Source organism: Callorhinus ursinus, unplaced genomic scaffold (genome assembly GCF_003265705.2).
Source record: "Callorhinus ursinus isolate GAN/ISIS: 27379988/994484 unplaced genomic scaffold, GSC_fseal_2.0 scaffold20, whole genome shotgun sequence".
In the NCBI taxonomy this organism is placed as follows: Eukaryota; Metazoa; Chordata; class Mammalia; order Carnivora; family Otariidae; genus Callorhinus; species Callorhinus ursinus.
In genome coordinates this window covers 29,113,709-29,141,567 of record NW_027397082.1, presented here as the reverse complement: position 1 = coordinate 29,141,567, position 27,859 = coordinate 29,113,709, and the positions used below count along the sequence as shown (strand labels likewise).

At 49.6% G+C, this 27,859-nt stretch overlaps 2 protein-coding genes across 11 annotated transcripts in view; one reads left to right on the top strand and one right to left on the bottom strand.

Annotated features, from left to right (window-relative positions):
- The window catches only part of RASGEF1A (RasGEF domain family member 1A), a 135,267-nt gene extending 120,253 nt beyond the window's left edge, over window positions 1-15,014 (top strand). For 4 of the 5 annotated variants that reach the window (XM_073904470.1, XM_073904471.1, XM_073904472.1 and 1 more), the window contains 12 exons: window positions 4,465-4,665; window positions 7,053-7,175; window positions 8,991-9,128; window positions 9,984-10,205; window positions 10,847-10,921; window positions 11,250-11,342; window positions 11,799-11,901; window positions 11,989-12,068; window positions 12,810-13,001; window positions 13,870-13,993; window positions 14,462-14,534; window positions 14,838-15,014. In XM_073904470.1, coding sequence (XP_073760571.1) covers window positions 4,471-4,665; window positions 7,053-7,175; window positions 8,991-9,128; window positions 9,984-10,205; window positions 10,847-10,921; window positions 11,250-11,342; window positions 11,799-11,901; window positions 11,989-12,068; window positions 12,810-13,001; window positions 13,870-13,993; window positions 14,462-14,534; window positions 14,838-14,862 — 1,443 coding nt within the window. In that variant the 5' untranslated portion in view covers window positions 4,465-4,470 and the 3' untranslated portion in view covers window positions 14,863-15,014. Of the gene's footprint in view, window positions 1-4,440; window positions 4,666-7,052; window positions 7,176-8,990; window positions 9,129-9,983; window positions 10,206-10,846; window positions 10,922-11,249; window positions 11,343-11,798; window positions 11,902-11,988; window positions 12,069-12,809; window positions 13,002-13,869; window positions 13,994-14,461; window positions 14,535-14,837 lie in introns of those variants that run through there. The other variant, XM_025880635.2, reaches the window with a different exon arrangement.
- Window positions 15,015-24,444: 9,430 nt separating this feature from the next.
- The window catches only part of CSGALNACT2 (chondroitin sulfate N-acetylgalactosaminyltransferase 2), a 44,896-nt gene continuing 41,481 nt past the window's right edge, over window positions 24,445-27,859 (bottom strand). For all 6 annotated transcript variants that reach the window (XM_025880637.1, XM_025880639.1, XM_073904474.1 and 3 more), the window contains one exon: window positions 24,445-26,508. In XM_025880637.1, coding sequence (XP_025736422.1) covers window positions 26,216-26,508 — 293 coding nt within the window. In that variant the 3' untranslated portion in view covers window positions 24,445-26,215. The remainder of the gene's footprint in view (window positions 26,509-27,859) is intronic.

Below are 27,859 nucleotides of genomic sequence, written 5' to 3'. Positions count from 1 at the left end.
CACTGGCCCGTGGCTGCTGCCTCTACACTCAGGGCCGGGTATCTCCCGCCCGCGCCTGGGTACTGGGGCCCCGGGCCTGCCCTTGTGCTCACCTGGCCCTGTGAGGACGGTGGGAAGCTCGCGAGGCCCAGCTGCCAGGAGGCGGTCAATCACTTTCACCTGCCTCGCTGTGAGCCAAGTCTATAATTGGCAGGTGCTTGCCTTCCTGCCCGAAGAGGAGGAGCCGCAAGGAGCGGAGGAGGTGGGGTGTGAGTCCGTTTCCCACTCCCCGCAACAGGCTGCTGCTCTGTCCGGGTGGGCACCAGTCTCGGGCCCTGGGGAAGTCGGTGTGGAAGGCTGGCCCACTCCGGCTCCATCCTCCCCCGTCCTGGGCCTGGCCTCAGGAGGCTTCCAGAGCTCTCCTCCGAGTGTCCACAGCCTCCGGTCGTGTCTGGGTGTAGTGAAGGGCAGCAGAGGTGAGCGAGAGGCCCCCTGTACCCCCTGCTCCCATTTTCCCCCAGAAAACCCTGAATACCGCCCTGGCCAAGTCCAATTAAGTCAGGATTGCTGGGGGCGGGGTGGGCAGAGTGTTTTCTTAAACACCCCGGGTGCTTCTGGAGTCCCGCGGCAGCACTGCCCCCGGGGAGGCAGGCTCTCCTCACCTGCAGGCGAACGCTCTCCAAGGCCCAAGCCTGTCCCACAAAAGCGCCCTCTTGACGCGGCAGGCAGGCCGGGGCTGGAACCCGTCCTGCATTTTTGCGAGGCGGCTGGTGGAGGTGCTGCTGGTTGGGCCTCGCCTGGAGCAGAGCCGCTTTCCGAGAGGATCGAAAACTCCCGAGGACCGGTGAGTTCCGACCGGGGCCGAGGCACCCCGCGCACAAGTCCCCTGGTGGTCTTGCTGCCGTAGCTCGGGCACCGCACTGGCTTGAGGGCATCCGTGCGGGGTCGGGCTCTCTGAGGCCCCTGGGGGCCTGTGCGTCCTGGGCAACCCGCATGGCCCGTGCGGGGTGCTGAGCGGGCACGTCTGTGGAGTTGGCTCCTCCGGGATGGGGAGGTGAGAGAACGTCTCGCGTGCCACACTTTACACAAGTGCCCATTTCATCCTCCCAGCAAGCCTCAGACATAGCCCACCCTGTGCCCATTCCCCAGATGAGGAAGTGAAGGCTCCGAGAGGTCGAGGACCCTGACAGAGCTCCAGGTGGCCGGGCCACGCGCAGGTTCAGGTCCTCCGACTGCCTTCGCGGCCATCCTGGCACTGCCGCGATCTAGCTGTGTGACCGGGGCCAGTTCCCTAAGTCTCTCTGTGCCTTGTCCTCATCTGCAGAGTATGGAGAATAACAGGTTTTGTGCGGGTTCTTGTGGGGTCCGTGAGGAATAGCGAGACGACTCGGTGCTCACATTGATGTCACTGATGGCTCGTGTGATGGACTCAGTCTGAGCTTGCTTTCTTATTATGATGACACTTGCTGTGTCTCCACCACCCAAGACAGGAGCCACTTTGAGTGGCCCTTCCTCGAGAAGGGGGCCAGTCAGGGACAGTGGTCACACAGGAGTGTGGCCAGTGATGGCAGTTTCTGCTCTTGCTGGGATGGGAGGGGAGGACGCCACATGCAAGAATAGAGGGGACCATGGAGCCAGGTGTGGTGGCCCGCGGAAATGCCAGGCAGGTAGAGGGCTCCACAGGGCTTGTCCCCAGCCCCACTTAATGGCTGCAGAAGTGGAGGCTGGTTAGATTTGGCCAGGGGCAAGGAGCTGGCTGTTGCAGAGTGGGCTTCAACCCGAGGGTGCTCTCAATCTTTGCCCACTTGGCATTGTACCTGGAGACCCCTCAGTGCTCATGGCTGGGGGTGGGGGCTCTCTTAGGGACTGAGAGGCCCCCAGGACCCGTGAGCTCAGTGCACAGAGGAGGCAAGAGAGGAGGACATGTGGGCAGGCAGCATCCCTCGGGGGGGTCCCCGGGCAGGGTAGATTCGGGGGTGGTCCCATACAGCCCCCGTGGGCCCTCCCTGTTCTCTGAGTGGGTTCCAGACCCCTACCTCGAAGCCTGCCTTTTCTGGGGACCCGAGGTGGTGGCTGTGCCTTCATCCACAGGCCTAGCCTCGGACCTCAGCCTCTCTAAAATGCCTTTATAAAAAGTGCTGGTTTCAAAACTCAGCCTCTTTGCACTAAAAAACAAAGTTATTTTAAAAATGACAAAATGGATGTGCCATTTAGAAAAGTTACCAAATAGCTTGCAAATGTATAGAATGGAAAGTGAAAGTCTCCTCCTTCTCCAGCTCCCTTGTAGTAAACTCTGTAAGTGATGTGGGGGTGGATGGCCACGTGTTTCCGGGCATTTATGTAAACTTATATTGATGTCATTGAAAAAATGGGCAATATGGGATCTTGTGCAGTTGGGGAGTCCAGTTATGGGGTCCTCAGCCCAGATGCTCCCTGAGCCGAAGGGATGGGCCTCTCCTGGCAGCTTCTCCCTGTGGCCCGCTGGGCTGGGCAGGGTGTGGGTGGGGTGCACTGGAGGCCTGAGACCCCCATGGGGGTGAGGAGCCTTGGGGGAGGAGCAGGGTGATGACTTCTGGGCTGGCCACGGGCAGGTGGCTGCCAAAGACACAGGGACTTGAGCAGCCTCAGACGCCGCCCCCCCTCCACCCCCGACAGCTTGCTAAGGCACAGATCACGGGCCGCGCCTGAGTTTCTGACTTGGCAGGTCTGGGGCAGGGCCTGAGAATGTGCATTCTGCCATGTGTTGAGGGGTGTGTTCTGGGAGTCTGAAGCCCCATCCCAAGTGGGGCAGCTGAGCCTGGGGACCAAGGGCATGTCAATCCCTCGGGCTTTCCTTGAGCTCTTACTCTCCTTACAGAGGACTTTTTTGAGAATCCTAAGGCAACCTTCAGGTGTCTGGCACGTTAAGCCCGCGTTATTTGGGCCAAGGGCCCTTTTCCCCTCATGCGAGGCTCAGCTGATATGCTGTGGGGTGGGAGTCGGATCTGCCTGTGTAGACCTTGGAGCGCACTGGTCCTGGGCCCTCTCATGACTAAAATAATCGTGACTGCTGTTTGCTCGCACAGTGGGAAAACTGAGGCCACACGGGCTCAGAAGCTTGCGCCAGCTTGGGTCTTCTGGGCTGGGAGCAGCCACGGCAGGGGTGTATATGGGGCGATCTCCACCTCTGGGGAGGCAGGGCCTCACGGCTGCCTGGGGAGGCTGGTGCGGGGCGGTGGTGCCTGCTGGCCGGTGCCGGCCGGAGCACAGGAAGGCCCCGCTCCTCCACTCTGACCTAGACCTGCCTGCCCTCTAAGCGGGCAGACGGTGCGACTGGTCAAGCCAGCAGCTTGGGCCACTCTGGCTGCAGGAGGAAGAGCACGCACGTGGGCACTAGAGGCCTCGGGCTGCAAATGTGCCTCACTTGTCCCCACGCGGCACCTCCCAGGCTCTCCCAGCTGCCGCGGGCAATGGGAAACTGAGGCACAGGAGGGCTGCAGACTCCCCTAGACCTCAGGAGGACTTCCAGGAGGCTCTGCTGCTGTGTGAGGCCAGGCCAGGCCCCTGTGGACGGCCCCAGCTCTGGGAGCACTGAGCACCCCCCAGACTGCTGTCTGACATGTCAGTCTAATAGGCATTTCAAATTCAGCATGTCCAAAAGCAAGTTCCAGATCTTGCCCCAAACCCCGCCCTCATGTTCTTCCCCATGCTAGTCAATCACTCAGGCCCAAGAGCATCCTTCACAGCATCCGGAGTCGACCCTGCTCCCCTCCTCTGCTACCACCTGACCTGAGCAGTCTCTTCCTGGGTTATGACAAAATCCACCAATTGGTTTTCAGATCCTCCCTTGCTGGGTCTCCACACAGTAGAAATAGTGACCATCACCCTGAGTCAGGTCATTCTTGTGCTCGGAGTCCCCCTGCCTCCTGTCTCACTCAGAGGAAGAGCACATGGCTCCCTAGCCCCCAGGTGTGCATAGTCTGGTTTGTTACTCCTCAGATAGTTCTCTCTGCTTCTTCCCTCCAGTATACACTGGCCTTAGGACCTTGGCACCTGCTATCCCTTATGCCTAGAATGTTCCTTTCTCATTCCAGGATGCTCCATGACTAACACCATCAGTCTATTCCAATGGTATCTTAGCTGAGGCTGCCTTGACCACCCCTACATTGCTTCGTGTTCTCCTCCTCCATAGGTTCTCTTCTTCCACTGGAATGTAACCCCAGGGGCAGGGTTTTGTGTGTCTAGGCTCCAGGAATGAGGCCTCGTATGCACAGAGCATGTTTTGAAGAAACATTTATCAGACACCGGTGGCTGCAGGCCAAGGAGTCTGCCTGCCCACCCGAGCTGAGCCCTAATGCCCACCCTTGGGTGGGGTGCCCCTCCTGGCCCTGCTGGGGCTCGCACTGTACACCTGTACACACTCAGGATGCAGGCTGGCCTGGGAGGAGGAGGGCCTGGGAGGGGGGCCTGGCGGCTGGGCCTCTGATGCCTTTTTCTTCTTCCCAGGAAACTATGCCCCAGACGTCCATTGTCTTCTCCAGCATACTCGGGTCCAGCTGTAGTGGACAGGTGCAGCCCGGCATGGGGGAGCGAGGAAGCGTGGCTGGCAGCTCAGGGGACCTCATCTTCCAAGAGGGACGCCTCATCTCTGGGTCCCTGGAGGCCTTGATGGAGCACCTGGTCCCCACAGTGGACTATTACCCGGATGTGAGTCTCTAGGGCCTAGAGATGGGTGGGACTGGTGGGGGCCACCCAGGTTCCAGGGGAGGTTGCTTCTGGGATGGGAAGGGGCAGGCCGTCAGGGAGCCTCAGCCCTACTTCCTGCCCTGCCCCTTGCCCCCAGCCTAGGGGAGAGGAGCCTGCAGTGACTTCCCTGCTGACCGCGGGCAGCTGGGAGAGGGCCTTGATGGCACAAGGAAGCAGATACACAAGGGGGTGGAACAGGGACCTGAGCTCTGGACAGGGTCTTCAGGGAGGATGAGGAGTCTAAGGGGTAAGACTGGCGCCTTGGGGTCCTGGTGAGGGTCCACCCAGCATGTGTCCTGTCCCTGAGCTGGGAAGTTTGTTTTGTGCATGAACTGCGATAGTCCAGAAAAAGGGGAGACAGCTCCACCATGCCTGGCCAGCATGCAGACCCCAAGGCACGTGGCTGCGTGGGCAGAACTGGCCTTCGGCAGCAATTCAAATCCTCCCTCTTCATTTCAAGATGCCACGGGCACGTTCTTAGAAAGATTCCCTTGTCACGTGTGGCTTCCCTTTTGCCTCCGATAAGGGGCATCCTGTAGCAGCAGTGGTGTTGGGCCTGCCCGCTCCGTTCGGAGAGTCAAGCTGCGAAGGCTTGTATCTAATGGTGCTGGAGCCAACTCAGTTTCTGGGTATTCCTGCCCCCCCCATGTCAGGCCTCCTCCCTCCTACCTGGGGTTCTGTCTACTCCATCCTACTTGAAAACCCTCCCAGAGCTGGGCCGGGGCTGCTATTGGTGGTGCAGACCTGGCAGCTGGGGACCAGTGGCAGAGCTGGGGAGAGGGGCCCTGAGGCCCTGAAGAAGCTTAGGGCAGGGCATTGGCGCCCAAGGGGCTGGCACCTCCAACTCCAGCACCGCTCTGTGGCCTTGTGGGAGGAGCTACTCCTCTTTCAGGTCTGTCCCAGCGGAACCTCTTCAGCCGTTACCCAGTATTATCGCCCAGACACTATGCCCTGGTATCACAGCTGGCCTGCCAGGAGAGTGTAAAGGGGTGCTAGAGCAGAAGGGTAGGGCTGGCAAACCCAGCCGGGCACCAGCTCCTGCAGCCTTCCTTCCCCCACTGCCCCTGTGCCATGTCTGTGGGCAGCTGGGGATGCGTGCGCACCATTGAATCTCTGTGCTCCTTGCAAGTGCAGGGCTGCTCCCTGTGTGCTCTTGCCTTGGCTGAGAACTCCAAGGTGTGATGCCTGGGTGACTGTCATCACACTTCTGAGCCATCTGCTTAGAAGAGGGCCACCAACCAGCTGAGATCTCTGAGCACGCGTGCTGCACAGCCTGGGGACCAGACATAGGAAATGTGTGTGTATGTGGCAGCGGGTGGGTGGGGGTTAAGAGGAACCCTTTCTGTTCCCAGGAGAGTTTTCTCCAGTGGCCTCTGAAGCCTGCATGAGGGCAGTGAGGGCCTGAGGCCCTGAGTCCTGTTCCACAGGCCTGTGCTCTCAGAAACATGGCCCAGCTTGCCCAGACTTGCCCCTTTGGGCCCAGAGTGGAGGCAAAGGGTCCTAGGCAACCCCCCCAGCCTGCAGCAGCCATGTAGGGGTAGAATATCCAGGAGAGCCCCAAACAGCTTCCCCCACTCCCAAGTCCACCCTGTCTGTAGGTGGGGGCCAGTGTGGAGAGCTCACAGGCGCTGACCCATGTCAGACAAAGTGCTCCAGAGCAGGCCCAGGGCCCTGCTCCCTTTTAGTTCAGATCATGAGGACCCCTCAGAACCTGGACCAGATAGCCTAGTGACAAGGGCACAAGGCTGTGGGAAAGAGGGGCCCTGGTGTGCCGGGGGGTGGGGTGGGGGGAGATAAGGCCCACAGCTGGCTGGTGACTGCTTGCAGCGGTCCCCTATTGTTGGGTGCTGGCTCCAAGAACGCCCCACCCTGCCCCCGACTGGCCTCCCCAGGCAAGGCCAGGGGCGACCTGGAGAAGCACGCTTGGAGCCTGGCCCTGGGGGCACTGTAGACTAGGCGATAGGCTCACACAGGTCGGGAGAATCCCACCAACATCCAGGCTTGGGTGTTCTCTCCCCTCGTGGGGAAGGACAGAGGGTGGGGGAGAATCCCAGCAGAGCAAGACTTCTGGGAGCTGAGCTTGTCAGGGGACGCCCCCCGGAGCTGCCGGGAAGTGGGATCTGATCTGTGCCTTGCGGCGGGGGGGAGGGGGGGCAGGACTTGGGTAGCAGTGAGAGAAAAGGGCGTTCGAGGTGCAGCAAGCCGCGCAGGAGAAGGCGCGGCCGCTGGATGGTGCTGTTGGGCCTGGGAGGTGGCTAGCCAGGGTCTGAGCAGACCTGGGGTGGGGGGTGGGGGCCACACCGGCTATGACCTACTCTTCCTCCTCTCTCCTGGTCTCTTTTCTTCAGAGGACATACATCTTTACATTTCTCTTGAGCTCCCGGGTCTTCATCCCCCCTCATGACCTGCTGGCCCGTGTGGGGCAGATCTGCCTGGAGCGGAGGCAGCAGCTGGAGACGGGGTCTGAGAAGGTAAAGGTGCTGACGGGGGCTACCTGTCTCTGCGTCCCCGCTCCCCCCAGCTCACACTGGGGAGAGAAGCAGGCTCTGAGTAGCCCGCACGACGGCTCTGGCTGACTGGGCAAGGCTGGCTTGTCTCTGGCCCGCTTGGCACCCCTGGGGCATGGCTCCCGTGGGGCATGGAGTACACACAGAGCCAAGCAGTCTTCATGGGATGCTGAAAGTAGCTGGTCTCAGTGGGCACTCACGCCTCTTCTCAGGAGCGGCCCGCAGCAGACAGCCAGCGCCAGGCCCCCTGCTGGCAGAACAGCCATGACTCTGCGGGTGGGGGTGGGGGTGGGGGCAGCCCTTGCAGGCTGACTCCTGCTCAGAGTGGCTTTGAGTGACTTCAGTAGGGCTCTTTGTCCCTGTTATCTCTTCTGATTGAGCCAGGCTCTGGGTGGCCAGGATGGCTGGGGGCGTGTGCTTCGGATGAGGCTTTTAGAAGCCCAGTCTGGTGAAGATGGGGCGGTAGGTGTGCAGCCCGAGAACTGGCAGGGCCGAGTCTGGGCTGCGGCAGAGCATGTCCCGCCCCTGTTTGCTGATGACTTTGTCCTCTACCTTCCCTCTCCTGTCCCTGCGGGTTTGCACCTCAGGCCTCTGGACTAAGTCTCCTTGTCAGAGGAGGCCGTCCCAGGGTGCAAGGAGACAGGCATTGACCACAGAGGATTAGGAAAGGCTCCTGAAGAGAGGTGGAAATAAGGCCAAGTGGGGTGGGCAGGGAGATGAAATTATAGGTGGAAGGTCAGCGTGGGGACAGTAGAAGCCTGAGAGGAGCCTGGGGTGAGCCCGCCAGGCTGTGTCCATGGTGACATACATTGCAGGGCCTCTGAGTTCAAGGCTCTAGCTCCTGCTGAGTGTGGGGTGCTGTGGTCATCTGGGGGGAGTGCCATCAGGGCCTCCTGGATGCTGCAGGCACTGGACCCTGGCGAGGAGGAATAGCTACAGGGAGTGAGGCGGCCAGCTGGGAGAGGCCCTGTAGGGCACGAGAAGCCATCGCTAGGGAACCAGCTGGGTACTGGCCAGGATCAGGCCGGCTGGAGGCAGCTCAGCAGGGGTAGGGCAGATGTGGGCAAAAAGATGTGGGGATGAGTGGCTAGAGGCCCCCAGGGCAGCAAGAACAGTCTGGATTGGGCAAGTACAGGCAGGCAGGGAGCTGGTCAGTGCTGAGGAGGAGCCGTGGTGGGCACAGGAGGGGTGTGAGCACGTGTGGTCATTTCAGTGGGACAGTGTGGGGTTGGGCACTGAGGACCAGTGGGACGCTGTGGCCAAGGCTTCGGCACACCTTCCTCAGACCTTACATGTGTGTGGACCCAGGGCAACAGCAGGGGTGCCCACCCATCTCTAAGGACATGAAGCCGGGAGAGGGATGCCTGAGTGTCTGCACCCCTTCCCGGGACTTGCCAACCTGCTTTTAACTGAGAGGGGGCAGGCAAGAGTCTCTCATTGTTAATAATTTTGCTTGGTTTTCATTGTTGTTTTAAATGGGTAACTTCTAATTACAGCAAAGGAAACGAGTTTTCTGTGTCATGGTAGTGAGAGGATGAATTTTTTGGAAAATGAATTTAAGTGAAAGAGGCGAACTAAGGGGAATAGGAAATGAAACGGGTACAAGAAAACCACAGGTGGACAGGGTGGGGGATGTCCCTACTTAGCACCCTTACCCCAATGGGGGGGGAGGGTAGGTCCTGCAGGTGGTAATGGGTGTGGGGGAGATGGGGAAGCTTGTACCACTTATCTTGTTGTCAGCTCTGGAGGGTGACTTTACTCTATGCCCTGCTGCCCCAGGCTAAGCTGAAGTCCTTCTCAGCCAAGATTGTACAGCTGTTAAAGGAATGGACGGAGGCCTTCCCCTACGACTTCCAGGATGAGAAGGCCATGGCCGAACTGAAGGTCATCACCCACCGGGTCACACAGTGTGATGAGGTGAGGTCTTCCTTGGACCCTGGCAGAGCTCCTTGGGTATATGTTGGGGGGAGGGGGTCGACTCTCACAGGAGGGTGGGTCTTCTATGCTGTCACCCTTCCAAGATGAATGCTCGGTGGCTCCATTTGTGTCCCTCCCCACAAGAAGGCTCCTCAGCTGTCCAGCCATGGGCCAGGCTTGCCCTCAGCACCCTCTGCATATGGGAGACCCTGTGGCCTGAGTGGTGGGCCGGAATGAGCCCAGGCCCCACCCTTTCCTGGGTTTAGGGTGAGTCGAGTGGGAACCTAGTAAGAGGTTGTAAGAACCTGTTTGCATTTCTGGCCCCCAGCACACTCCTGGTCTTTTGTGGATACAGGAAACCTGGGAATTGCTGTGTGCTCAGCAGCTTGTCTGGCTGGAGGGCTCGGAAAGCCCAGGGAGAGCTCTGGGCAGGGCCAGGGCTGCTCCCACCCAGGGAGTGAAGGTTCCTGGTCCTGGAGGAAGCCCTTCCAGATGCTCTCTTCCCTACTGTGACAGCTCCCCCCCCCCGCCACCCCTGCTGTGGGAAGGCCAAAAGTAGTAGCTCAGCTGGACACCCCTGGGGAAAGCCATGGTTTTCAGACCCAGAGGCCTACCCCCGGCTTTGGCCTGGCCCTCAGCTCCCATCCCCACAGGATAGTCAGCTAAGCCACCCTCAGCTGTGCTCAGGGGAGCTCACACTGTATTTCATTGTCTTCAAAGGCCCAAATGCTCATCGCAGGTTTGAGTAGGGATGTGGGTTCAAAGTTAGGCATATCCTTAGGAGATAGGTTCCTTGGGAGAGGTGGTGGTCTTGTCAGCCCACACCAGCACCTTCACTGTCCCCTGCCCCCACAGGAGAACGGCACAGTGAAGAAGGCCATTGCCCAAATGACACAGAGCCTGCTGCTGTCCCTAGCTGCCCGAAACCAGCTTCAGGAGCTGCGGGAGAAGCTCCGCTCACCAGCCATGGACAAAGGGTCTGTCCTCAAGGCTAAGCCGCCAGCCACTCAGAAGGACATCCTGGGCGTGTGCTGCGACCCCTTGGTGCTGGCTCAGCAGCTGACGCATATTGAGCTGGTCAGTGCTGCCGTGTGCCCTGCCTCGGGTGGGGGTGTATTCACCAATGCTCATTCAAGGCCACTGGACTCCCCCCCCACCTCCCCGCCAGCATCTTTTTCAACACAGTGCTGCAGGGCCTCCCCAGCTGGTCAGACCGGGGTGTCAGGTGAAGCTCACTTGCCAGCTCCAACCACCGCTTCTGGGTCCCTGGATCACAGCAGCCCTGTGTACATGGGAGGGGCTGGGGTGATGGGGACTGCAGTGGCCCCTGGAAGGAGGACTGGCCCAGGAGGTGAAGGGCTTGGAGGGGGACAGCCAGTTCCCCCCACCCTGTCACCTCATCTTGCCTGTGGCATGGGCTGGGAAGGTACCCTGCACCTAGCAGCCACTGCCCCAAGGCTTCCGCCTCAGTCCCATGAAGCGCCATTTCCTCCCTTCCCAGGGAAGGGTCTTTCAGACCCCTGGGGGGGGTTACACTTGCGGGGGGGGGGGCAGGCAGGGCCTGCCCACTGGGTGGGTGCTCTGATCAAGGCGGGGCTATGGTACTCACCTGCAAGGTCTTGACTGCTACTCTGAATGTGGCCTAGACCTTGAGTATGGGGCCTGCCCAAAAATGGCAGGCTTGTCACCCTCCTGTGCTATCTCCTTGCCCATCCTAGGAGAGGGTCAGCAGCATTCACCCTGAGGACCTGATGCAGATTGTCAGCCACATGGACTCTCGGGACAAGCACAGGGTGAGGGCCTGCTGTGTGCTCTGGGGTGGCCTTAGGGTGGGCCTGGTACCTATATATACCCCATGGGGGGTGGGGGCCTCAACCAAATGGATATGGGTCTGGCCTGGTGCCTACTTCAGAGGGTCAGCAGACAGCGATGCAGGGTGATACATACTGGAAGGGGGCACCTGGGGAGGGGGCGTCCTGGGAGACCTGGACCTGTCTAGCTGTCCACACCCCATCTTCAGTCTCTTTTGGCCATGGCTCCTGCTCATTTCTGGGGGTAGGACTGGGGTAGCACCTGCTGGCAGGGTCCTCAGACTCCCTGTGACCTGTCGTGTTCCACCAGTGCCGAGGGGACCTGACCAAGACCTATAGCCTGGAGGCCTATGACAACTGGTTCAACTGCCTTAGCATGTTAGTGGCCACCGAGGTGTGCCGGGTAAGCGCTGCGTGGCCCATATGGGTGGGGTGGCACTGTCACTTCTCTGAACCCACAGGGCTGCCTGAGGCTCTGACTTCTGTACCCCTTAGATGATGAAACTTTGAAAGTGGAGACAGAAACCTTCATTGCCAGGCCCACCAACATCCCTGTTACCCCTAACCCCGCCCAACCCACAGTGATTTTGAGACCCCCATCCGTGGAGCGCACCAGCACGGTCCGGGAGTTCATCTGGGGCTCCCTTAGTACTCTCAGACTGCTCTCCTGCCCCTCTGCCCAGCATCGAAAATGCCACAGCTGCATTCCTGCCTCTGCAGCCCTTGAGCATCTCCCCGGCCCTGGGTTGGACGGCTCAGGGCCCAGAGTAGCTCCTGTCCAGGCTGCCCTGCAGGGACAGGTGGTGGAGGGGATGCTCCTGTGGTGGGCTCACCCTGAGGCTGTCTGGCTGCTCTCAAGGTGGTGAAGAAGAAGCACCGGACCCGCATGCTAGAGTTCTTTATTGATGTGGCCCGGGAGTGCTTCAACATCGGGAATTTCAACTCCATGATGGCCATCATCTGTGAGTGTCCAGGCCCCAGGGGCTTCCTGTCCAGCTTCTGCATGGCTTGTCTACCCCTGCCCTGACCCTACCTGCTGTTCCCTGCAGCTGGCATGAACCTCAGTCCTGTGGCGAGGCTGAAGAAAACGTGGTCCAAAGTCAAGACGGCCAAGTTTGACGTCTTGGAGGTAGGCACCTCAGCCTTGTCCTACATTGGCCTGAGGAGGGATGGGCCTCCCATCGTGCTCTGCCCCCTTGCTCAGAACCCACTGCACACAGTGCCATCTGGTATAGGGCACGTTGAGCTGGCCTGGCTGCTCTAGGTGGGTAGCTGAAGCCCTCTTCAGCCTTTGGAACTTTAGTCAGAACTGGCATTGCCTAAAGCAAGTTCTGGAGAGTGCTTAGGAAACAGTTTGACAAAAGTGGGCCTGTGAGCCCTGTGCTGGGCGATGCTGACTAAGCCAACTGGCCTTTTCCTGGCTTGAATTCCTGTGGTCCTGGATCATCTGGGTGGCCCAGGAGTGGACAGGCAGGTTCACTTGCAGCCTTTCCCGATGTATTTGATCCCAGAATCCACTTTCTGCAAAGGTCTCATGGAGCCCATCAGGTTTGGGAGGTGTTGGTCCAAGTAGAGGGGCAAGGAAGGTTTTGAAAGGAAAAAGGTGAGACCCAGGCTCAGCAGGGCAGGAGAAGGGTGTGTGTGTGAGCTGTGAGACTTCTCTTTAACTCTCCTGATGATGCTTGGACCCAAGCCCTGTACTGAGCCAGGTGCTCACTCCTAGAAAGGAGGCCTCTTCTGAGGACAGTCCAGGGCTGCCCAGTGGGGAAGGGCCTTCCCCATCACTGTTTCCACTCTGCAAAGGGGCATTCTGAGCAAGTCACAGGTGCAGGGAGAACACTGCCCACCGAGTCCTCCTCTCTGCCCACAGCACCACATGGACCCATCCAGCAACTTCTGCAACTACCGCACCGCCCTGCAGGGGGCCACACAAAGGTCCCAGATGGCCAACAGCAGCCGAGAGAAGATTGTTATCCCTGTATTCAACCTTTTCGTTAAGGACATTTACTTCTTGCACAAAATCCATACCAACCACCTGCCCAATGGGCATGTTAACTTCAAGGTGAGCTCAGCCCCCTTGTGGTCTGAGGGGAAGGGGGCCAGACTGTCCCCATCCAAGGCAGAACAGACCCTCAGCCTTATCCTAGGGCAGGCAGAATCTGTGCCACTAGAGCTACAAGGCAGTGGCCCTGTTACAGAAAGCCTTTAGGACTGAAAGCTCCAGGGTGGGTTACGTGTGCTGTTTGTGAAGTATAAGGGTGGCCTCAATCCTTCTGGGTGGATGATCTGGTTATAGGGCTTGGAGCCACAGGAAATTTATATTTACCCAGGACCCTGGTCCCAACACTGACCCTAATAGGGAGACAGAGAAGGGGCTACTCCTGGGGCTTTGGGAATGAGGAAAGCATTAGGCAAGAAGGGACCTGAGCGGGGAGGAGGAGGCAGCAGATTTCCAGATGGAAGCTAAGGGTAGCAGGCGAAGGGTAGAAAGTAGGACAAAAGTGATTGGGGAGGTGTAGAGGAAGTGGGGTTGTCCAGTGTTTACCTCACACAGGTAAGGGGTAGGAAGGAGTTAGGGACCCTTACACAGGCCCCGAACAGAGATCATGGCATGTACTGCTGGGTGTGGCTGGCATACCTGCCTCAGCCTGGAGTCCCAGATGGGGCCTTCTTGGGTCTTGCATAGGGGAGGCACAGACCCTGCTGCGGCCTGATGGCCTAGGCAGAGGGCAGGACAGAGTGGTCTTAGGGACACTTACTGGCTCTGATGTTGCATCAGGTGCTGCCGTGGCCAAAGTCAGCTGAGTAGGGTCACTGTCCCATCTTGCTGGGATGCAGAATGAAATTAGAACCTATATCCCTTGCCCTAACCAAGGATTTCAAGCTTAAGGTGACAAATGAACAGCCAGTTGGTCTTCTGTTATCTTCAGAAATTTTGGGAGATCTCCAGACAGATCCATGAGTTCATGACATGGACTCAGGTAGAGTGTCCCTTCGAGAAGGAAAAGAAGATTCAGAATTACCTGCTCACAGCACCCATCTACAGCGAGGAAGGTAAGGCCCAGCTCTCCATGGCAGCACACCCACCTCCCTACACCATACATGTCACCCTGACTCCCCCACATCCAGGGTCTCTGCCCTCAGGGCATTGCCCTGGGAGGCAGGCCTGATCACTGTCCCCATGCTACACAGGGGAAGCTCAGCCCCCAGGGGTGAGTACATGAGGGTGGGCTGTGGGTAGATGACAGGATGAGCACGAGAGATGGGGCTCTGGGAGGGAGCCAGAACAGGGTTGGGTTCGTGCTGTAGAACCAGGAAATTTCTCAGTCCCTAAGCAGGAAGCTGGGAGCTCTAGACCTCATGGGCCCTGGAACCCCAGGCAACAGAGACCTGTGGAAAAGCTCAGACCAGAGGTCACTGTCTTTGCCCGGGCCCAGCTGCTCCCCTAGAAAGGAAGGGATAACTGGTGTGGTAGGCAGACTGTACGAGGACATGGGTTCTGAAGGGCTTTTCATCTCTCAGCTCTCTTCATCGCCTCCTTTGAAAGTGAAGGTCCTGAAAACCACATGGAAAAAGATAGCTGGAAGACTCTCAGGTAAGAAAACCCCAGGGATAGGCCTGTGAGCTCTGAGACCAGTCCCATGCCTGGGCCTAAAGGAAGGGAGAGGACTGGGGAGCATGATGGATCTGCCCTTCTGAAAGGCAGCCAGGGGTAACTGCACACAGGCTGCCAGTTAGTGGGAGGCTGAGGACTTGGGTCTGAGTGTCCCTGACCCTTCCCCTGAGGGCTGGTTCTTAGAATCCAGGTCCCCCCAAATAGCGTGGCCTGCCCTCTGCCTGCTCAGGGAAAGGGCCTGCCAACCACCTCACCATTTCCTTGTGCCCTGCCTACCTCTAGGACCACTCTCCTTAACAGAGCCTGAAGGCACGGATGCAGCCTGCCGACGCTGGATGAAGCACACACATGCACTGAGTTTTAATCTTGATTGATAAGGGTTGAGATGAGGAGGCCTCACTGGTTGGGGTCCATTTTGTATATAACTTTTATGAAAAAAAAAATTATTTCATGCATCAACCTTTGGCACTTAACAAAGTTTTGTTTTGTTTTTTTTTTTGGTTGTTTATTTTAAATAACAGGGCAGGGCCCTGCTTCGGGGAGGGGTGGGGAAAGAGTATCATGGGAGATGGCATCCATGATAACATCTTATTCTAATGAAATGTAGATTTTTATTTTCTACTTTTGATTATTAACATCTTATGAAAAAATATTAAAAAAAAAAAAACCCAACCAAAACCAATGTGAGCCCTGCCTGCTTGGACGCCCTTCTAGCCAGTGTCTCTGATGTCGGGGTTAGTGCCTTAGAGAGTACTGGAGGGCCGGTCTCCCACTCCGTTCTTTTAGCCCTCAGGCAGCCAGTGCCGCCGGGGAAATGCCAGGAAAGCTCTGCCCTGGGCCACAAGGCACCTGCCCTCAAAGCCTAGGCCAGAGAGGTTCCAGTAAGAAGGGCTTGGCTGGCCAGGGGGCCTCATTTGCATACTTCTAGAAGCAAACCTTGAGTACAGGCTTTCCAACGTTTACATTTTCATTTTCCTTTATCAGGGATTTAGGGGATTGGGGAGGGGCAGGGGGATACCGGGCAGCATATTTTCTGTTGGACTATGTCTGGCAAATTGTTCAACTACATTTTAGGAAAAGAGAAAATCTAAAATAATATAGGGGGAAGGTGATGGAATTGTCTGTTTTCCAGGCTGTAACAGGTACACTGAGCTGTAATGAGCATATGAGGATGGGGACATTTAACGCAGTTCTTCAAACTCCACTACAAAGTGAAAAGAAGCAACTCACAAATTGGTATTCTAGTGGACAGCCTCCTCTGTTCCTCTAGGTTGGGGGGCTCCCCTAAGGGAATCTGAAACAGAAAATTAGCCAGACCAGACTGCTGGAGCCCACTCACATAAAACTGCCCAGCATTTGGAGGTATTTTTCACATCCAAACTTGAGGAGTACACTCCCATTTTCTGTCTTTCTGGCTGTGGGATGGCAAGTCCTGGTCCCTCAAAAGCCAGAGGTGGGCCATCGCTCTGACTCTCTCTTCCTCACAGTGGGGCTTTCATTCTGCACAAGCAGATTTGGAGTTACGCACCCTTGTTGCTCTCTGCACGCCTGGCTTCCTCCCACAGGAGCCTGCAGTTAGTTGCTAATTCCCAAAGCTCCTAGGAGAGCCTGGAGATGTGGAGGTGAGGCCTCAGGAAGGGGTGGCTCCAGGATCCACTGCTGACGGTGCCCTCAGCCCTGGGTGGAGCAAGAATATTTACACTGTATTGTCACAGTGTTTTCGCACTTTTCAGACATTCTAGATAGTACATATTGTATCTTGATAGGACATATTGCTTTGTTTATGTATTTGAGACAAAGAAAGGCTAAAAACTTGAGAATATATATTTGGAATACAATGTTAGAACACTTTCCGTCTTGCGTTAAGGAGCTTTCATGTCAGTGTGCATTTCACTGGATCATCAGTTCTAGTACCTACGGGATACAGTATCTATGTTTGCTACTTTATTTTCCCAATTTGATACACACCCTATGATGTTTTGGTATTTTGAGATGAACTCTGAGTACAAAGCTGTACCATAATGCAGGATGTCAGTTGTTGGTGTTACTGGACCTACTTGCATCAATAAAAGAACATGTTGCTCCCCTTGCCTGCCTGCTCTCTGTGCGTAGCTGGCGAGGCCTGATGGCTTGGCTGCTGGCAGGAGGTGTGGGGATGTCTAGGTCCTCCACGGCCTTTCAAATGAGCAAGGAACTCTCATCTACACAACACATTCTGACAAAGGGTTTTTCAAATAAATAATGCAAAACAAGACAAAGTGTACAAGAGGCATGTTCTAGTCTGCTTTCCTCAAACTAAGATCCAAAAGTGTATCACAAGCTGATTGTATCACATGGCCCTGTAAGTTGGGGAAACCTAACCTAAATAAGATTGTAAAGGCTCCTTTACTGCAGGACTGATCAGAACCGTCAGTGTCCATGGGCACTGTGGGTCTCTCCTGGGGCAGGGGAAGTTGGGGACACCTCCTGACATCTTTCTGCAGAACAGTTTGTAGAATGCAGTTCTAGATGGTGCTCTTTCATTGTGATGAGTCACATTCAAGAACAATAAAGGGATTTGTTGAAAGGCACACATGAGTTTGTGGACTTGAAGGAAAAGAACTGAGACACTAGAATGGAAGGCAAACTCCTACCTGTTCCTCTCCAGCCTGTTCCACTACCACTCTGTCAACAACGCTCAGGCTGCATGAGATCTACTCTACAGCTCAACGACCCTCACCCTGCTCCCTTAGAGCTAACTCAGTGCATTTTTAAATGCCCATTGGACCAGCACTGCCCAACTGAAAACTTTCTGTGCTGGAGTGCTCTGTATCTGTCTGCCCTGCTGCTATTTACATATAGGTACTGAGCACTCAAATGTGGCCAACGCAACTTGGGAATGGAGTTTCTAATTTTATTTAGGTTTAAATAGCTAGTGGCCACTGTATTAGATAGAAGGCTAGGCCGGTGGAGCTTTGTCACCTGCTGCCCTTCCAGTGGCTTGTGGAGTGGGTGGCACACAATAGGTGCTTAGGTGTTTGTGGAGCAAATGAGACATCTGTGAGGAGGCCTAAGTGAGTTTTGGGTAAATGACAACATTTTTTAGGTCTTTATAATTCAATGGAATTCTTAATTTCCTGGTAAAGTTATTTTTGGAAGTTTCTACCTAGCTCAGCTGAAGAAGGGGCAGCCCATCATTTGGTATGGGCCTCGGCCATGGAGCTGGGGCTGGGAGTGGGTGCTGAGCTCACCTGGCTAGCTGTGGTGCTCTCCTTCACCCACGGGGTAGTCCCTCCAAGGCAGTGCTTCTCAAGTTGTGGCTCTTGGACAGCGGTGTCAGCAGCGTTGGAAACTTGCTCAAACTGTTCTTAGGGCCCCACTGCAGGCTTGCTGAAGGGGAAACATGGGGGTGGGGAGTCTAGCACGTTTGGGAAGCTCTCCTGCCAACCCTCACAGACCGCTGCCCCAGGTAAAGCCCAGTTCTCCCAGGTGCAGTCTGCTTCACAGGCACACTGAACCTCCAACTCCACTGTGCACCTCCTCTAATACACTGTGGTCCCGTCCGCATGCACATTCTTCCAGAATCTCCTTACAGCTTCCCTGGTGAATGGTGCTCCATGTTCCTCTGGGCCCTACCTGTTCTCTCTCAACACATCACTGGCATCTGTCTCACCCATTACTCTTGGCTTTCTGTGTAGGAGCCACTAGCCAGCGACTAGCATGGTGTGCAGCTCCTACCACCACCATATGATGACTGAATGCTACCTGTCACTTCACACAGACATTTCAGGAACAAAAATCTATGTTACAGTATCAGCTGTGACAGGAAATAAGCTAAGGATCTCTCCTAAGGCCATAGAGACTTCCGTGACAAAACTAAGATTATTTGTGAAATATATACCCACTACACCTGTACATAAAGTATATGTCATGTTCCCCAAGGAGGCAAGACAAGAGAAGCATAAGAGCAAGGAATCAGAAGTTAAACTATTTGGATTTGAGTCCTAGTTTCCTGTTCCTAGCTGGGTATCCTGGGAAAAGTTGCTTATTCTTTAAAGCTTCCATTTTCTCATGATTAAGAGGAAATTATAATACTTTCTGACTCATGGGGTTGTTGTAATGATACTTGGCCGAAAGTGCATACCTGGTTCATCAGAAGCAGTGTTAGCTGGGTACTAGCAGTGGCACCCCTGATGAAACCGAACTCCACTTCTCTTGCAGAAAGCAGAATCTCCTGGAAAAAGTGAAACAAAGAATTATAACTGATCTTCTCAAAGGAACAACTGAAGTCCTGGTCAATACAAATATATTCTAACATTACCGAAGAGTCACTTAAGTGTTAAATTTAATCAGTATATAAACATATATGGGAAAAAATTCCCTCAAATTTGGGATTCAAAACTACTTTCTAAATGAAAAACCTACTACCCACATATAGGCTAGTAACTTTAGATCATACCAACGCAATTTCTATTTTTATTCCCAAAAAGGAAGTCATGATACTGTGAGGAGGGTGAAGGGCTGCCATCCCTCCTCCACCAAATATCTATTATAACATACCTTAAACTCGGTATGGATCTCAGCAACAATGTTGAGGAAATAGTGTTGTCAAGAATATAAGAAAATTGGGCACCTGGCTGGCTCAGTTGGTGGAGCATGTGACTCTTGGTCTTTGAATTTTGAGTTTGAGCCCCACCGTGGGCATAGAGATTACTTAAAAAATAAAATCTTAGGAAAAAAAAAGAATATAAGAAAGTTGTGCACCTATTTCTGGCAGCATTAGACTAAGTATTTGTCTGCTGAAATCAGCTGCTAAAGTTACACAAAATGTAAATATCCAAGCAAAAACCCAGAGAGGTAAAGAAAACTCTGAAGCCAGCTTTTGTCCTGAGGGCAAGGATTATGAGCTTCCATTTTCAAGTCCACATGGGGATAGAGAAAAAAGTGCAGGGCCTGTTCAAGAAGAGGGGTCAAATAGGAGGCCCCAGCCCATAAAGCTGACATCCCAAAGAACCACCCCTCACCATAACAGTGAACTTGAAATAAAATGTTCCTCCCCCAACCCCACCAAAGGGTTAAAGAAAACTGCCTGTTTGGAACCTTGGCACTGAATAGAGGTTGGGAAAACTTACCACTGATAATTTGTAACCACAAGTCAGTGAATTTCATTAAGTTTTGCAGCAAACATCACTCTGGTCAAAAAAACGTTAAGCTGAAAATCTAGTTTAACATGGCTCTGAACTACGGGTACCATCCCTAAGTTAGCCAGCAGAAGCAAACATTCTGAGATTCTAGTTTAAAAAGTCTCTCCTTAGCTGTCTTTTTAATCCACCTGTTTGGGATTTTTAAAATTCATTTTCATTTCTTGAAGAACCAAATAGAGGTTCTTCCTCAAATTCGTTTGGTTTTAATTCTGAAGAAATTACTAGAATGTAACACAGAGAGAAAAGACTGGAAACTATGAAATGGATTAAGAAACATAAAGGGCATGGTGGACACAACAACAGGTCTGACATGTTGTCAGAGCTTTTGAAAGAAAGAATGATAGAGACAATCAAAATATAATAGCTGAAAATCTTTCAGAATTGATAAAAGATAATTCAAGGAACCCAAAGAATCTCAAGCAGGACCAGAAAAAAAAAAACACAAAAAAACAACCCAGCACACAGACATATCATAGTGACACAGAACAGAAAGAGGAGATCCTGAAGGCAATCAGGGAAAAAGGTTGATTACTTTCAAAGGAGTATCAACTGTTAAGCTGATAGCTTACTTTACAAGGGAAGTAACTGAAGCCTGAAGACAGTAGAATCTAAACATCAAAGTGCTAAAAAAAAGAAAAAAATTCCCAACCTAGAATTCTATACCCTTCAAAAAATATTTTTTAAATGAGATAAAGACATTTACAAACCAAATGGAGTTTGCTATCAGCAGACCTTCATTAAAAGAAATTCTAAAGGTTGAATCATATACTATATACAAAAATTATTTCTAGATGCATCATAGATCTAAGGACGAAAGGCTCAACAAAGATGAGAAAGGGAAGTTATAGGCAATCTTACTCAATAAAGTGTCTAAAAGAAAATATGAAAATTTCTTCTTTACTTTGGACAAAGTTTTGTCAAAGTTACTTTAGACAAAGGTTTCTTAAACTGGGATACCAAAATCACTAGCCATATAAGAAAATAAAATGGACATTATTAAAATTAAGAGCTTTTGTTTATTAACACATCCATTAAGAGAATGAATAGTCCCCTGACTAGGAGAAGATATTTGCAATACATAAATCTGACAAAAGACTCACATCCAGAATACTAAAGTAACTCCTACCAGTCAATTTAAAAAAAGGCAATTAAGGGGTACCTGGGTGGCTCAGTTAAGTGTCTGCCTTCGGCTCAGATCATGATCCCAGGGTCCTGGGATCGAGCCCCCCTCTCCCTGCCGCTCTGCCTGCTTGTGCTCACTCTCAAATAAATAAATAAAATCTTGAAAAAAAGGTAATTTAAAAAAGGCAAAATTACTAGGCATTTCACAAAAGAAGATACTCAAATGGCCAATAAGCATATGAAAAGATATCATTTCCTTAGTGATAAACTAATAAAACCAAAATGAGATAACTGTACACACTCAACAGGATTAAAAAGTCTAAATTGAAAACACTGAAAATACTGTGTTGGGACAATGTGACAAAACTGGATCCCTCATATGTGGCTGGTAGGAATCAGTTATTTGAAAGGACTGAAAAAACTGGCCAGTCTCTGACAAGGTTAATCAAGGAAAAGCAAAAGGCACAAATAAACAATACCAGGAATGAAAGAAAGGCTATCACTATAGATCCTGTACATATTACAGATATAATAAGAGGATATTGTTAACAACTTTGTGTATTTCATCTAAATTTTCAAATTTAGTACTATAAATTCCTAGAAGATTGCCACCTTACCTAAAATAACTCAATCAAAAATGACTTTCCAAAAAAAGATTTAAAATGATGAAACCAGAGAGGGAGACAAACCATAAAATACTCTTAATCTCAGGAAACAAATTGAGTGTTGCTGGAGTGGAGGGGGGTGGGAGGGATGGGGTGGCTGGGTGATGGACATTGTCCAATGCTGGGCTCCATCTCATGACCCTGAGATGACCTGAGCCGAAACCAAGAGTCAGACGCTTACCAACTGTGAAAGCCAGGCGCCCCAAAACTGACTTTAAAAGAAACAGAAAATCTGAATAGTTCTACAATCATTAAATAAATTGAATCAGTGATCAGAAATCTTCCCAGATAGAAAACTTCACGGTCAGGTGGCTTTCAGGTAGTTCTGCCGAATACTTAAGAAGTAATTTGTCTTACAAAACTTCTTTAGAACAGAGTAAGAAAACACCTGTAACAACTTTACAGGCTAGCATAACCTTAATAAAAAAAAGCCCAACAAGCATGAGAAGGGGCAGTCTTATTCATGAACACAGATGAAAAACACCTGAAATATATATACATATACACACCAACCCACACGAATATATATAGATATGCAAATGAAGTGTGTGTGCGCGCATATGCACACACAGACACCCCGAATCCAGCAATGTATAATAAGGATAATACATCATGAAAGATTGGAGTTTACCATATGAATGCAAGGGTACTTCAGAAAACTAACTAAATTTAACATATCAAAGATAGAAAAAAATCATATGATCATCTCAACAGATACAGGAAAAGTATTTGATAAATGCTCTCAAGCATGATAAAAACTCACCAAGTAGTAATATCAAATAACCCTGTTAACTTGATAAAGGGTATTTATAAAAACACCTCCAGCAAATATCATACTTACTGATGAAACACTGAGAGTGTTCCCCTTGAAATCAGAAACATGGGCAGGAAGTCCACTATTATCACTTCCAGTCAACACTGCACAATAAATCCCAATAAGCACAGTAAGACAAGAAAAAGATATAAAATTTGAAAAGAAACAAAATTTTCACTAATATGATTGCATAACAGAAAAAATACAAAAGAAACTAGAAATACATTACTAGAATTAAGCATTTTGGCAAGGTTGCTGAACACAAAAGCAATTGGACTTCTAAATACCAGCAACAGACAATATAAAAAAATAAAAGTTACAATGGCATATAAAATGCAAAGTATCTGGGAAAAAATCTATAAAATAATACATGTAAAACCACTGTGTGGAAAAGCATAAAATTTAATTGAAAGACAATAAAGACCTAAATAGACATGTCATGTTCAAGGATTAGAAGACTCTATCATAAATGTAAATTTTCCCCAAAGTTATCTTATAGATTCGATGAGATTCCAATCAAATTCATGAAAGTTTTGTGAAACTTAACTAGCTTATTCAAAAATTTGTGTTAAAGTACCAGGGCTACAAAGAACCATAACAATCTTTAAGAATAAGGCAAGTGGACTAGCTCTCAGAGATACTGACTTGTACAAAGTTATAGTAATTTAGACCATGATGTAATGGTATGGTGATGGACAGAAAGCCTGATTGAACAGATGAGAGCCCAGAACCAGACCTGTGCATTTGGACATCTGATGGGTGAGAGTGGTTCTGCAGGTAAAATATGGACTATGTTGTAAGGTGATGATGGAAAAAAGTATAATGCAATCCTTACCTCATGTCATACACAAAAAGTTCTTCCAGATGGGTTAAAGACCTAACTAGGAAAAGCAAAGCTATATGTGAGGTATTCAGAAGACAATATAGAACAATAGCTTTATCTTTCCTTAATATGAGATCATAAGTCAATAATAAAAAGTAGAATACATAAAAGAAAAAAATCAGTCACATTAGAGTTAATGTTTGTTAATGAAAAAGTACCATCAAGAATGGGAAAAGACAAGCCACATCCTGGGAAAAGATACTTAACCAACAAAAATTGGTATCCAGAATATGTGAAGAGTTCCTAAGAACTGATAATAATGGGCAAGAGGACTGAAATGCAAACTGTAACTACAATTCATGCCTAAGGTCTATTAGATTAGCAAGAATTAATAAACCTGACAAAATTAAGTGTTGCCAAGGATGCAAAATGAACCTCTCATAGTGCTGGAGATGGTCCACTTTGGAAAGGAAGCTGAACATACACAGAATCGATCTCCCAGCATCATTACTCTTAGAGAAATTCTTGTACACTTACAAGAGACACGTAAAGTAGTATTCATGACAATACTGCTTCTGATAGCAAAAGTAAACAACAAAAAACTATGAACACCACAAATATCTATAAAAAAAGAATTACTGAATATTCAGTATATTCATACAGTGGAATACTAGTCAGTAAAAAAAATGAATTTTGAGACTAACATGAATGAACATCGAAAATATAATACTGAATGAAGTTAGAAAATATATAATGAAATAATGTGTATATAAATTCAGAAACAGGCAAAACAGTCTTTTGAGTAGAGGTACACACACAGTTGGGAAAACTAAGAAAAACAAATGAAAAACTATCACAGAAATCAGAATGGTTACTATTATGGAGAGTGAGGGTGTGTGATCAGGAAGGGGCATGCAAAGGCCTTTCACTGATAATGTTATCTTAATCTTGATAGCTGGTGCACTTAATCTGCATAGCTGTTTGCTTTATTCTTTTTTTTTTTTTTTTAAAGATTTTATTTATTTTTTAACAGAGAGAGAGACAGCGAGAGAGGAAACACAAGCAGGGACAGTGGGAGAGGGAGAAGCAGGCTTCCCACTGAGCAGGGAGCCCGATGTGGGACTCGATCCCAGGATCCTGGGATCATGACCTGAGCCAAAGGCAGACACTTAACGACTGAGCCACCCAGGCGCCCTGCTTTATTATTCTTTAAAGTACACAATTACATGTTATATACTTTTTTGTATTTATGGTATTTTGCAACAGAAATTAATTTATCACATTTTCATTTAACTTTTGGTAATAAAATACTTTATTGGTACCGTTTAATGTCAAAAACACAGTATATACTGTTTCCATTGCTTAGCTTCCATCTTTAAATTAAAAGCTCATTAAGGTAAAGTCATTTGATTCTGTCAAAAAACAAGCTGCAACTTACCTTTGCAAATAATTAGGTTCTCTCACTTTAAATACCTAAACTCACTGGTCTTCATAATAAATAATTGTATATAAAAGGAGATATTGGCCTGAATAATTCTGCAGAGACTATTTTACACATCTTAAAAAAGCCTAAATGCTACCCAACTTAAAACTTGTAAGAATAATTCATTAAGAGTTACTGTAAAATGAATTCATGTAGCACCAAGAAATTTGGGACTTATATTTCAGATGATATGATCTACTGAGTAAAAAGAGTGATTTTTCTTCTGTCAATTTTCAGGGGTTTATATACAAACAGAAAGGATACAATATAGGTCCTTTTTAAAAGCCAAAGGTTCAAAATCTGTGCATGCCTTTCACCATATCTCCAATTTCTGATTCTAGCAATGGACCTACTAAGATCCATGTGTGATAAACAACATAGTACAGTCCTATCTGAATATAACTTCTTATTCATCTTGTCTCATTAACATAATTTATACCTCAATTAAAATTTTATTCTATCTGCAAACAATATATTTCTTTAAAATATTTTGCAATTCAGATTTCTATTCAGACCACCTCTCATCCACCTCTTTTCTCAAATCAGTGTAATTTTATGGTATACCTTATTAAATTGTTTTTTCTCCCTTCAGTGAAACTCTGTCAACTCAAAGTATCACAGTATTACAAACACAGATGTAGCATATATTAACATATTAGAAAAAAAGGATTAATAAATACATATGGATCCATGCTAAACAAGACAATGCAAAGCAAAAAACACGAAACACCATGCTATGTTGATCTATTCTGAATCACTACAAGGAGGCCCCGACAGCACCCTGGCTCATGTAAACTGATGTTCCCAGATATCACTAGTGCCCTGTACTCCAACATAATTAAATTTTCTATTAAAGACATTTCCATGTTTATTTGCTTAAAACAATCTACAGAAACTTTGACTACTAATTCTGATAACAGTAACAAAACATTATAGTTTTAATCAAGTCATAGATTCTAAGCTAAGTATTTTCTACTACCATCCATTTATTTAAAAACACATTCAGGGAGCTAAGCAACATTCAGTTTAAAGGGGTTTTTATTTCTGATTTCTTTTGATTGTGAACTTCAGATGTGTTAGTCATCCTCTGCTTCAGTGAAAAAGAATTCTTCAAGCAACTGACTAAAGATCTTAATTTAAAAGCAGGATGATTCAGTGGTCAGCAGGTGAAGAACCCATATCTACACACTGCATCCATAACCCTTTCCTCTCTGCAGGAACTGGATGCTCCTGACCTACCATGAGCAGAACACATTCCATTCTCAACCCAGATGCAACCAGGGCACATTAGAACATGGGTGCAGGGTAGAAACTAAAAACTACTTTTGGGGCAAACACCAGATTTCGATTTGTCAGTGATTCCATAGTACGGTATTCCCACAAAACAGGCTTTGCATTGAAACACTTGATTTTTCTTCTCATATCGTTAAACTGCTGAAGTAAAATAATGTCAGAAAGAACACAAAAGATAAGCATGTCTTCTCTGAAAGAGGCACTGCATCTGGAATTGGAATTAAGGCTAAATAAATAGTGCTGGTTTGTGGTTCAGACTAATGTGCCAATGATTACGTTAACCAACAGCTTCGCTATTTGTCCTGTATGCCTGTTTGTGAAGATGCGTCTCTATCTCCTCCCTGAAGACCAGCATTCCCAGGTGCGAGTGAGAGGCCTCGTTCATGGCTTTGGATTGGATGCACATACGGTACTGCTCAGGAGTCAACTCATCAGCACAGCGTTTCTCGTGCCAGAGGTGGAAAAGACCAGGAACTGGAGTCCGAATCACAATCAGGTCACCATGTAAGTATTTTCGATAAAGATGAACATCTTCTCCACCCCAACCTTTTACTTCCATGTCAAATCCACCTGCAGGATGAAAATTGACACTATAGGTAAATGCCTGACAGCCAGAGCACAGTCAACCCTGATAGAATTAAGATGTTCTGCTTCAGATAAGATGGCACAGTACAGCCTAAAGACACCTGATATAGAGGACTGACGTCCGGGTTTGGAAGTCCAGTTAGGAGCTGACATCTAGGGGCTCAAGCCTGTTATTCAGAGTATCAAAATGAGATTAAATACTTGAGACTGCTTTGTAAATGTCTAAGTTACATAGAAAATCTAGAAAATCAAAGGAGAAGGAAATATAATTTCACCACTATTAATATTATAATTAATGCAGTTATCCTTTGAGATACAAGTTTTTCTGGGTCACAGACAACTTTCCAGAGGAGAAAACAGAAGAAATGGCTAGGCTGAACATCTATATTTGAGAATGGGCACACAGGTGATTTAAAGCCACAGGAATGGATGAAATTACTGAAGGAGTTTAGAAAGAAAATAGGGCCCAGATCTAAATGCTAAGCAATACCAGTATCTACAGGTTAAACATGCAGAGAAAGATAAATTAGCAAGACTGAAAAATAGCCCCAGAGGATGGAGAAAATTTTGGAGAATGAGCTATCAGAGTAGTCAAGTGAAAAAAGTGTCTTCAGGAAGAAATGGTCAAGTGTATGCTGCTCAATAAAGAACTTAAAAACAAAAAAACAAAACCAAAAACAAACAGACCTGGCAAAATAAATGTTACTTATAACCTTACCTACTAGAACAATTCTGGAGTGATGGGGCAAATGGCTTACTAGACTGGGTGAACACATGAAATGGGAGATAAAGTTGAGACTATTTTCAAATTGGCTTAAGCTGAACAACAAACTTTCTTTTTTTAAATTTTTTAAATTAACATATAATGTATTATTTGTTTCAGGGGTACAGGTCTGTGATTCATCAGTCTTACACAATTCACAGCACTCGCCATAGCACATACCCTCCCCAATGTCCATCACCCAGCCACCCCATCCCCCCACCCCCCCTCCACTCCAGCAAACCTCAGTTTGTTTCCTGAGATCAAGAGTCTCTTATGGTTTGTCTCCCTCTCTGGTTTCGTCTTGTTTCATTTTTCCCTCCCTTCCCCTATGATCCTGTCTTGTTTCTCAAATTCCTCATATCAGTGAGATCATATACTTGTCTTTCTCTGACTTATTTCGCTTAGCATAATACCCTCTAGTTCCATCCATATCATGGCAAATGGCAAGATTTCATTTTTTGATGGCTGCATAATATTCCATTGTGTGTGTGTGTGTGTGTGTGTGTGTGTGTGTGTGTGTGTACACACCACATCTTCTTTATCCATTCATCTAACAACAAACTTTCTAAAGAA